Below are 12,073 nucleotides of genomic sequence, written 5' to 3' on the forward strand. Positions count from 1 at the left end.
GGTTATCAGCAGAGAGGATATTCGTTTGTCTCTGGCATCAGATAGAAATATCGTTTGGCTAGATTCCTTTGGCTTCAAAAAGGGAAAATTCCAAAATCAAATGGAAAAATTATATTTAATCTCAACCAGTCTGATACACATGGAAATGAACCAACCCCTACACATAAACACCTATAGTGAGATTCACTTTAAACTGTCATCATTTCTTATACAGATAACATGAAAGTTGACTATTGAACCAATGCTGACAGTTTGAACACGTGGAAATGAATCAATCCTTGCACATTTAGATTCGCTTCAAACAGTCAACATTTCTTATACCTAATACCATCAGTTCTCATTGAATCAATGTTGACATATGAAGTAGTTCTCTCCTGAGGGTTAATTTTGGCTCAATATTCGATTCCGTCGACGAAATATGTTTACTTTTCATCTTGTCAGAAGTGGAAATGAATTTGGATGACCGCGGGAGATATCACCAACCCACACGTGTCGACCGGTTGCTTTGATACTTGACTTGTCAAAGGAATCGAAATTGTTTCTTGCCCTGCGGCGGAAGATTTTGCGCGCAAGTTGCGAATTTTGGATATAAATTGAGAGGGACACGGGTCGGCTATCTCACAAGCAGTCAAGATGTATCACAGGTGAGTTGTTGTGAGCTTGTCTAGACTTTAGCAGATTTTCGACTTGACACATAAACCTCTGCGATTCGCATGACGGCGACGGGATAGAGAGATACCGTGGTCTAATAGTTGAGATCGTCGTCGTCATGCGAATCGCAGTGGTGAGTGCAAGTCTTATAAGAGAATTTTCGAGTAATTCATTACTTGTTCAATTTTTTATTGTGATGATGTATAGTCTTATGGTGCTATTTTTGTTTTCCATTCAAATTGTGTTCAATTGTTTTAATTTCACCCTGAAATTATAAAAATGATGGATTCAAATATTGGTGTGAGATTTAATCTAATTAAATCATCATCAGCAATGGTTTATTGGGGAACATTGATAATAGTAGGCTATTAATTTGTGCAAATGCTGACAGCTAGAAATAAATCAAGCTCATTCGTAAGCTAGAAATTTTTAAGTACACAGTGGTTCATTTTTTGTGCAATTAGTTATTGTGATATTAATTGATAGTATGTATTGTGTTAATGTCATACACTTTTGTTTTCCTATCGTTTAATCTGTTTTCATATAGATTACCAAATGTTTTCCACGGTGATTTTTAAAAATTACCAACTTTTGGTGTTGTATAAGTTAATAAAAGCTTGATCGTGTAGATTTTAAATTTTTCTCTTTTCTTGTTCAATTTATTATTTTGATGATGCAGTGCTACCAATAATAGTTCGTGTTTTCCAGGATATTTGAACTATGTGTTTAGAAACAGATGAAAAAGTCAGCTCCACTATACATTCGAAAACATAAAATTTATATTTTCCATAGTTTAAAAAACTGCAGTAACTTTAAAAATTTCATATTTTGAAAAACGCAGTAACTTTAAAATAACTGTGTAAATTCTAACTTGAAAAATTCTCAAGCACTACTCACTTTTTGCGTTGTAGATATGTTTCCAATTATAATGTGAGACACACTTCAAACTGGCAGCATTCCTCATAGGGTATAATCAACATTTTTCATTCAACTAATACTGACAGTTTTAAGCTATTCTCACTAATTTATTTATAAAATAGAAAATTATAGTACCCTGTGAAATTAATAAAATAATAGATTATAAATACAAATTATAACAACTAGTTTCAGTGATCCACACTCTTCATCTTCAGGTTTTAAAAAATAAATTTATTCTTTATATTTATATTTAATCACTGAAACTAGTTGTTATAATTTGTATTTTTAATCTATTATTTTATTAATTTCAAAGGGTAGTATAATTCTATTTTATGAATAAAAATAAGTAGCCCTGTATTCATACATTTTAAGAAGATATCTCACTAATTTATATATTTCCTCTTAAGGACTGGAATAGTGCATTCTATTTTACAACACCAAAAATGTGAGTAATATTAGAGAACTTGAAGTTTATAGTGACTTGAGTCTTGTTGCAGCTATACTGAGTGACTTTTATAGTGAGAAAGTTATTATTTGTTCAATATAGGGTAGATAAAAGTAAATAGTTTGCTACAATAATATTTTTAAAAAGGTTTATAAACCAGATAATTTGTACGAAGTAGATTACAAATTAAAACTGCTTTGAAATTGTTCAAGTTACACTAAATAGTTCGTTATACTTTCTTTTTAATGATTGATTATCGACCATTGAAATAATTCATTCTTTTGATTATTGAATATTCTTATCATGGTGTTTTATAGAACTAGCTACTGGTTTGTTCACCACATATTATATGCTTTTCTAAGTTCACCTGATTTTCCATTGAGTTCACCCAAGTTTCTAATGTTTTGCTGGTGAGTAAGTTGTATCTTTATTGCAGCCGGTGATGGGATTGGCCTTTAAAACAAAAAGTTACAAACGTTGAAATAAATGTTATTCTATTTAAGTTCAATCAATAAAGTTACAAAAATTATTGTGTGTGAAAATGATTTGAAGCACTGCTTACCTATTCTATGTTTTGGAACAAAAATTAAGGCTTTATTTATTCATATATATCGAATTGATTGCATAATTTTAATGGTTACATTAAATTTTATTTGGTTGTATATTTTGTTTCAGACAAAATATGTCATTGGCTATTGCCTTCGTTGCTACCATTCTCTGTTTCTACATTATGGAAAACATTGTCAATGGCCAGGTGAACAATTTTGAATATTTTATAAAAAGTATAATTTATTGATTCAAGTTAAAAGGATTCCAAACTTGTGCGATACCTTTTGTTAAATACTACAATCAACGTCTGGTTGTACCTTGAACTTCTATAGTGTAATGTAGCCTATGTTTATAAGTTCATGCTGAAAGTTATGCTCAAGTTTAGCATAAAATAGCCCATATAAACGAAGTGATTTTATGACAACAATATAAGTTACTGAATGATTCTATTTGATTGATTATTGATTGATTGAATTTGAGGAATGACAAATCATTTTTGTACACTCATTGTCACAATTTCAATCCTCTCCTCCTCCAATCGAATTAATTTAAATGAATCCAATAATTTTTTCAGGTCACCTTCTCAAGAGATTGGACTCCAGGAAAGCGAGCAGGCTATATGGCTGATAACGAATGCTCGATAAAACCCGTCTCCTCTCTCTGTCAAATGCTACTGGTAAGATTATATTCTTTCACAATTTGTCAAATCTAATGATATTACTGTAAAATTAATATCACCTCAATTTTGGATACTACTACTATTAAAATGTTATCAATAATGAAACAATATCTTCTGAAAATTTGACATATATGTGATGGAAGTACTGTAGATAAATCACAATATTGTCTATATTATTATTATCCTCTCAATATTACAATTATTATACTTACTACCGTTCTCAAATAATATTTATTCCAAATGATATCATTTTGTGAAATTTCCAGTGAAATATTTTTTTTGACAATTTGTCAAATACTTGAATGAATGATAGTAGGTAGAATAATTAACAAGTCAAATATTATAGTGAGACTCATTTCAAACTGTACGGTAGCTAAGCACTCCTTCATGTACAACATCAATGTCTTCTTCATTATAATAGTTTTAAAAATATTAAGTAAATCTTATTACAGGTTTCAATAGTTTTTTTTCTATGGAGAATATTTTTGTGAATATTCAACACTTGGATCGGTATAATTTCCTGTACTGAACCCTGTCGTTCACGAAATCGTACATAAAACAGGAAAGAACTCTTTTCTGAGAAGTAGGCCTACATCTATCAGTATTTGGGGAAAAACTGTTTTGGGCTGTGCCTGTTGGCCTCATCCAATCATTGCTATAAATCAACGTGTGAATAAATTTGTGAATGTATGATTGTATGGATGAATAGTAAAGTCATAAAAAACGACTAACATTTTTTTCCAATTTCACAGTCAAAACCCAGTTTTACGCCAGGCTTATCACATTAAAAAAATCTGTGTTCTTTTATGCTCTTGGCAGTAGTAGAATTAGTGGAATATTATTCATAAAAATAATGATATTTATTAATGGAGACAACAGGCTGAAACCCATTTTGCCTCCTTCACAGAATACAGTTTTTTCAACACATTATACAATTTGAAATACATGAAGATAAAAAATAAAATAAATATACAATCAATATAAAAGAATACTCAATAATCACTGAAGTAATCGTGAACAATAATAACTGATTATAAGAATAATCATTAAACAAAATAGAATCGATAAAAATATGAAAAAGAGAACAATGAATGAAGAGAGAAAGAATGTCTGTGTATAACCAAAAATGGAAGGAGATTATTAATTAAATAATAATAATATAAAATAAGATAAAATTAAAACAACAATCACAAAGAAACAGATCACATGCTACGCAACCAAATTAAACGAGATCTTGGAGAGGGAGAACCAGAAGGTGTCTAAGTGCTCCGAACAATGATTAAAGATTCTCTGAACTCTATTTAGAAGAGAGTTATAATGACTAACATTTCTTGAGCGCGCTATATGAAATGAAAAACCAGAATAAATTAAATAGATTATAAATAAAAATGAGTAATTTGACATATATTCTAGTATATATCAGTATTGAATGAAGTATTTGTAATACAAAATGAAGGCAGTATAGGATGAACTCAGTTTATTAGAGATTGAAGTTTCTGACTCCAATGAGAACGAACCATAATATGAATTTAATGCATTTACATGAAATATGTTATAACATCTAGAATTCTAGATATATATAGTTGTAACAGTTTTGCAATTTGTCAATTTCAGTATTTTTTCTGCTAATAAATTTGGATTTGAAAAGTATATCAAATTTATGATAAATATTATGTAAAATATCTTGAAATATATCAATAAATACTGAAATTTTCGAGTCGAAAAGCATAATATAAATTCTTATTGCTCTTTATTGGTGGGAAGTGCCTAGCGAGAAGGTCCCACCTCTCCTTAATTTATAATTTGAATTGTCAATGGGCCTTACGAATTATATACTTCAACCTCCATTTTTCAAGATATATCACTGAATAGTATGTTGATTCATGAATATTTCAATCTAACTTCAATCTCACTAAATGTTTTATCAAAATCTTATGAAAATTTTTTTCTATTTTTCCTCGTATTTTTCAGAACGAGATCAGAGTTTTCGCCTCTTGTGAAGCCCGCTCCATAACTAACTACATCCAAGAGAAGACATCTGATCAAAACCGTAGATAGAACTTAATCAAGGATTTGAAAAGGAAACTACGACTTCAATTTAGGAAATCATAAAAGTAATCATAATTCCGGTACGGTAGTAAGTTACAGTATGTGAGTAACAATTTGACAAGCCCAAGTTGTGCTGAGGCATTGCATTGACTTGCCATTCAGTTACTCTAATTTCGACTATGTAAATGTTTCATTGAATAATATCTTATTTTGAAGGTAACTATAGACATATGTGTATTTTATTGAGCTATAGTCTATTGTCTATTTGGAACTCTAGTAAACTATGAATGAATACGATACTCGTATAATCTGCATTCATAAAAACACTTCACTTGACTGGGCTACTTTTTTACAAATTAATAAAAACAATATGAAAACTTGTAGTACCCTTTATTATTTAAAACTTTGATATAGGCTATTACAACGACCAGTTTCGACCTAAGTTATGGTCGAAACTGGTCGTTGTAATATTTTAAAGTTTTGAATGATATAGGGTAGGTACTACAAGTTTTTATATTGTTTTTATTAATATGCATCCACTTTTTGTGTAGTTGAGAAGTTGATATTGTGGTAATTATTCATATTGAATGAAAAAGACTAAGAAATTGTCAAAAAACCACTGATTTATTGATAATTAGAAAGACCGGTTTCGGTATTACACCATTGTCAATCTCTGATTAACTAAAATTTTAGTTAATCAGAGATTGACAATGGTGTAATAACCGAAACCGGTCTTTCTAATTATCAATAAATCAGTGGTTTTTTGATAATTTCTTAGTCTTTTTCATTCAATATGCATCCAATATAGATCTCTTACTATAAAAAAATGCATTGTAGCCTTAATTAGATTCTAAGAGTACAATGCATATACTCACTATAATTTCTTTATTATTTTTTTTTTATTTCGGATGATGCCCACATGAGCTTTCTATTATGCTGTTTGTGTTATCAGAAAGTTGACAGTACAATCGACAAAAAATATGCAGTAAAATGCCAATTGCAAAATAAATACAGCTATATTCGAGCTGCATTTTTCAATGACATTTGCATAAACTAAAATCAATTGTGGGATATGAGTGATTGGTAAACCAAAATTTCAACTGACATAAAACATGAATTGGAAAGACTTGCTTGGATTCATGAGACTTGAAAAGATCTACATAATCTTAGATCAGCTCTTTGATATGAGTTATCTATTTGAACCAACGTTTTAATTTACTATCTTAATGATAATCTTCATAATTTATAAGATTATGATTTATATAGATAATAATATGTAATACAGATAATATGTTATATAGTTTACAATCTATAAGATTATCTACATAATCTTAGATCAGTTACTTGATATGAGTTATCTATTTGAACCAACGTTCCAATTTACTATCTCTCTGTAATAGAAATATGAGGCGTATCCTTGGATAGGTGAGAGAACAGAGAAGATTTTTCCACAACTGCAAGAACCAATCAGAAGTTATTCAATATTTATTCATTCAATTATTAAGTAATATATAACTTTCAGAGAAGTACCACAGGCTTAGTCCCTGAACGGTTTCTTGAATTGAACTGGAATCCTCTATTATTTCATACAATGACAATCCAAGAATGACAATAGGAGATACACTGCCTACATAATACATGAGAGCCTACTAATGAAACTTCCCCACTCCTTCATCCAACCTACAGGATCTGTATGCTACAATACAATGTAAGTCCAGCTGGTCGACTGAGCTCAATGGAGCATTTTATTGCCCTTTCCGGGGCTAGGGGGTGTTGGAGGGGGAGGGTTAATGCCCATCAATCTCAATCCGTCACCAAGCAACAATATCGGCCGTAAGCCCTTTTCAAAAAATTGCCCACCAAATCTTTGCCCTTTTCGAGGTTTTGGAGGTGAGCCTGATTGATCCATCATAATGAAAAGGGCCTTCCCCTGCCCTTCGTGCCAGGGATTGGTTTGGTGGTAAATAATAATAAGTCTACCAATCTCACCAATAATAAGCATTTGGTAATCAATCATAATCGTGATTGGTTGACTATGACTACAGTCAGAACATCTCCTAGTCTCATTGTTAAGTCACGCTGTCGATTTTACAAAAAAGTTATCAAGAGTTGATCAATCTTCTCATTTGCCAAGTTATCGTAATCGTTTTATTTGCTTTTCAGTTTTGCTTACTTTCTTTTCTAGCTTTGCTTCACTTCTACCATAGAGGAAGAGTACACAATACACACATACATATTCCTCTAGTAAGCTAATTCATATTGCTACTACTAATATTCTGCTCATTTTTGACATTGAGAACATTTTCTACTACTTTCTTATTATTTTATTCACCAATTTAACAAGAATTTTTCAAATATAAATATAATGCCCTGGGCATTATAATATGATTGATAAGGATAGATTCGATTTCTACATCAATGTACCGGGTATTTCATGAGTCTGTTAACCGAGTATTAGTGAGTTTACTATTTGAGTAAATTATTTAAGTGTAAATTTATTATTTGTTGCAATCAAATAATACATTTTATCCATATTGTGATTCATTGAAACTGGATCCACACAATACGTTGCTTATTAGCTGAAAATAATATTTCAAAATTCTCTCCACCAATTTCAATGCACATTTTGAAGCGTTTTTCCACTTGTAAAAATATCAAATACATTTACCCTTAGTTATTGAAGAACTGACTTATGAAACATCCGGTAGATCACAATTTATGTCGGCTTGAATATTGTTGAATTGAATGATATATTAAGATGAATGTGAATATAACTACTCATTCAATAAGTTTAAGTATAACTAACATTTTTAGAGCTTTTTTTAGATTAGTTTGGCGTCGTCTACATAAATATATGCGGGAATTTCCTCCTTTATGATAAGGCTATACTCTATTCAATGGCTTTGGAAATTCTATGATGAGTCTTCGTTCACTTTGTAATATAATGCATTAGAGCATTAAGTTTCTTATGCTTGAATTCCTAATAATTGAAATAGACCTGGAAACTTCAGCAATTTCATAAATGAACAAGGTAGACAGTATTGTTTGAATTAGAAGAGTTGATGTTATTTATGACAGTTTGAAGATAATTCACTGTCACTTTCATTCATTGAAGGAGTTTCATCATAGCCACCTCTAATACTGTATTAGAGGTGGCTATGGTTTCATTCACTGTAATTGATTGAAGGAAACTCGATGAAAGCTACATTACAAGAAAATGTGGAATCAAACTGAGCATCTTCTGATTAATCAGCCATGTTAGGAGCTAGGTTGCTAGGTCAAGTATATCCATATCCAAGTCCGAATCATATACATAGTAGGTCCATAATATACAGGTTGTCCCACGAAAGGTGTAAGAGCTGAAGACCATTGATTCTACATGAAATTTTTAACAAAGAATGTCCAGTAGAATTTTCTTATATCGACCTTAGTTTCCGACAACTATCGATTTTTTAATATATTTGAATGTCAATAACAAGAAATCTATCAATATAATTATTATTAAACAAAAATCCAAATTAAATGCTGTAATTCACCCCGAAGACTTCTGCTACTATAAATATTGACAACAGGGTGAACAGCTAGTTGAAAATTCGATGAGCGCTACTATTCAAGAATTATATTTGTCAGCCGGTCACGAATGCTTAACCTACCAAACTAACAATTTCTGGATAGCAGCGCTCATTTCATACGAAGTCATAGCGGCCAGCCAGTTTACAGATGGAAATTACTAAGATGTTGCAATTATTCAAAATGCTAATGAATTAATAATTATTATTAAACTAAAAACCAAATTATATGCTTGAATTCAAATTAATTTCCATCTGTAGAAATCTATCAGTTAAAATCTAATTGTAAGGATATGGTTGAGAAGAGGAAAAAAATTCCGAGAAGATTCATATAATTTGTTCCTTTGTTTGACGTTTTCGAACTTCTTATGAGCGCTCAAAGTTGAAAAAATTCATTCGTGAAGTTCAAAGCCAAATTTCAAACATTTTGAACGCTCTTAAAAATTTCAAAAACTCAAACAACGAAATAAATTGTATGCATCTTATTGGAAATCTCTCCCTATTTCTAATCCTACAATATTATATAGTTTTGACTAATAGTTTTCTAGTTATCGTCGTTTTTCAAAGATATTGAAAAATCCATATTTATGTCTCGAAAACTAAGGTTGATAAAAGAAAATCTCATGTTGAATCTATGGTCTTTGGCTGTATCACCTTTCGTAGAATACTCTGTAGAAAATAGATTAGTTCATATCAAATACATAATCACCATATCCAATATACCTATGTACAAGTCCATGTAGTAGTGGGTAGAGGGTAGAGGAGGCATAGGGAATAGGCTTAGCCTATGCAGGCCTATGAATCCATGCCATACCCATATCCTCACACTAACTCAGTAACAGTTTAGTAGTTCTAATCGTGTGTGAGTATGTGAGTGGACAAAGTGTTCACAGAAAGGCGCCACTGCCTTCTAATTGCAATAATTATTGCAGTATTAGTGTGATACGCGACCCCTGGCGTGGATTTGGGGAACTAGTGGGGTGTCACTACCATAAGATCCTCGTTAGGAGACAAACTAACGGTGTAATGATAGCCACTGTAACGACGCACTTGTATTATAATCTTCACTACTTCATGCACAATCTAGTTAACATTTTAATGAGACCGGGGTCTAGGAGGACACCTAAAAGCCCCGGGCTAACGGTGGTCTGTGGTGTCGGCACGTTATAAATACAGTCTGCCTCCTAATTCACTTGCACATTAGCAGCTGGGATTCACTGCAAAGTGACAGCAGTGGTTGCATGGGGAGTGCTGGTGTTATTGGTGAGAAATGCTGACAGATTCAAGTGAATCTCAATGTAGCTGCTTCTCTTGCAGCTGGAGCTGGTCTTACTAGAACCCTCCCCTCACCACCCCCCCCTCTTAAACACACTACTCCGTGAGGGGAGTGGCTCCCCTTTCCATACTTATCCACCAATCACTAACATTCAACTGGGCCTAATAAGGATGTAAATTTGAGACTTCTACATACAAACTTCTTTGCCTTTCCCTTTCTTCTTCCTTTGCGTTTTCTCTTCTTCTTTTCTCCTTTTTCGTCTACATTTTCTCATTATTCTCTTCTACTTGTCCTTTTTCTCCCTCCACACTTCTCCATCTGTTATTTTCTTCCAATCTTTTTATCCACTTTTTTCCGTCTTCTTTCTGATCCCCCACCTTCTCCTAATCTTTCCCCTCTCCATCTTCTTTCCCTTCTTATCCTCCTTCTCCTCCTTCTCCTCCTTCTCCTCCTTCTCCTCCTTCTTCTCCTCCTTCTCCTCCTTCTCCCCTTCTCCTCCTTCTCCTCCTTCTTCTCAATAAAGTACTCAATCATCAATCAAATCAATCAATTCTCCTTCTCCTCCTTCTCCTCCTTCTCCTCCTTCTCCTCCTTCTCCTCCTTCTCCTCCTTCTCCTCCTTCCATTACCACACTCACCCTCCCAAACTAAATTAGAGCTACACGATGTCTGTATATAGAATAATGGGTTATCATCCCTTTGCACCCTCCCCTACCCTGCTACTCGTGATCACTTGCTAAATAATTTCTAATGAAGATCAATTAAGACAACTTGGGTCTACTAGTTCAGCGAGGATAAGTAAGTAAGGGTTGTATGAGCCCTGCTGGATAATAATAACTAATTGATAGATCGACAAAATTTGTTATTCGATATATAATATATTTTTTATTTAACATTATTGTCTCTCAATATATTAAATGATAGAAAAAATAATACTGGTTGTCTCTTCTTACAACTCAATCGTTTGATTGATTGGCAGCCTTTCATCTGAATCTGTCCATTGCTACTCTCTTCCATTGTTCATAGCTCATAGCACCCAGATCCTTCGTCATTGTCTTAAATACTGTAGCCGGGGTCTCCCACGACCCCTTTGTCCATCAACTCTACCTTGCAGAATACTTGACGTGAATGCGTCGTGTCTTATTATGTGTCCAATCCAAGAATGTCGTCTTGCCTTGAGAAAATTCAGAAGAGATCTCTTTTCCACCGCCCTCTGGAATACCACCTCATTCGTAACTCTGTTAGTCCATTTTATTTTGAGCATATGCCTCCAACACCACTTCAAAAGCTTTTAGAGTCTCTTCCTCAGCCTTACCAATAGTCCACGTTTCAGACTCATAAAGAGCTATACTCCAACTGCAACTCTTTATTATTAGTCTCTTTCTTATTTCCAAGGTTAGACTATTTGAGGAAAGAAGCTGCCTTTTACTAATAAACATACCCTTAGCTTCTCTGATTCGGCGCTTTATATCCAGTCTATCTTTTCCATCTCCGTATATAATGCTTCCAAGATATTTGAAGATTTTAACTTGCTTCAGGGCGTGATTATCGAATTTAATTGACACATTCTCTGGGACTTTTGAACAAACCATTACTTCTGTCTTTATCTTATTTATATCCATATCATATTTATTTCGTAGAATCTCATGCAAGGTGGTTAGAGCTCTTTCTACTAAACTTATTTTATTATCTGCTATTATAGCAATATCGTCTGCAAAACGAAACATCTGAATCCGAACTTTATTTACCACTAAATGCCACTACAGCACTCCTTGCATTCATTAATAGCTTGCTCTATATAAATGTTGAATAGCAATGGTGACAAACTACAGCACTGTCGCACTCCTCTCTTTATAGCAGCCTGTCTCTGCTGCTCTCCTATGCTATTTCATCCTTGTACAACTCTCGAATGATCCTTCTATCTCTATAATCTATTTT

At 32.7% G+C, this 12,073-nt stretch overlaps 1 protein-coding gene across 2 annotated transcripts; it reads left to right on the plus strand.

The window, feature by feature from the left end:
• Nucleotides 1-584: 584 nt before the first annotated feature.
• Nucleotides 585-5,518, plus strand: LOC111056970. 2 transcript variants are annotated; one of them, XM_039426033.1, is made up of 4 exons: nt 585-644; nt 2,690-2,768; nt 3,138-3,239; nt 5,214-5,518. In XM_039426033.1, the coding sequence occupies exons 1-4, from the start codon at nt 634-636 to the stop codon at nt 5,298-5,300; spliced, it is 279 nt and encodes a 92-aa protein (XP_039281967.1). In that variant the 5' UTR covers nt 585-633; the 3' UTR covers nt 5,301-5,518. The 2 variants fall into 2 exon arrangements, with proteins under 2 accessions (XP_039281967.1, XP_039281969.1); XM_039426035.1 differs by lacking the exon at nt 585-644 and adding an exon at nt 2,377-2,424.
• The last annotated feature ends 6,555 nt before the right edge of the window (nt 5,519-12,073 follow it).

Source organism: Nilaparvata lugens, chromosome 4 (genome assembly GCF_014356525.2).
Source record: "Nilaparvata lugens isolate BPH chromosome 4, ASM1435652v1, whole genome shotgun sequence".
Taxonomy (NCBI): Eukaryota; Metazoa; Arthropoda; class Insecta; order Hemiptera; family Delphacidae; genus Nilaparvata; species Nilaparvata lugens.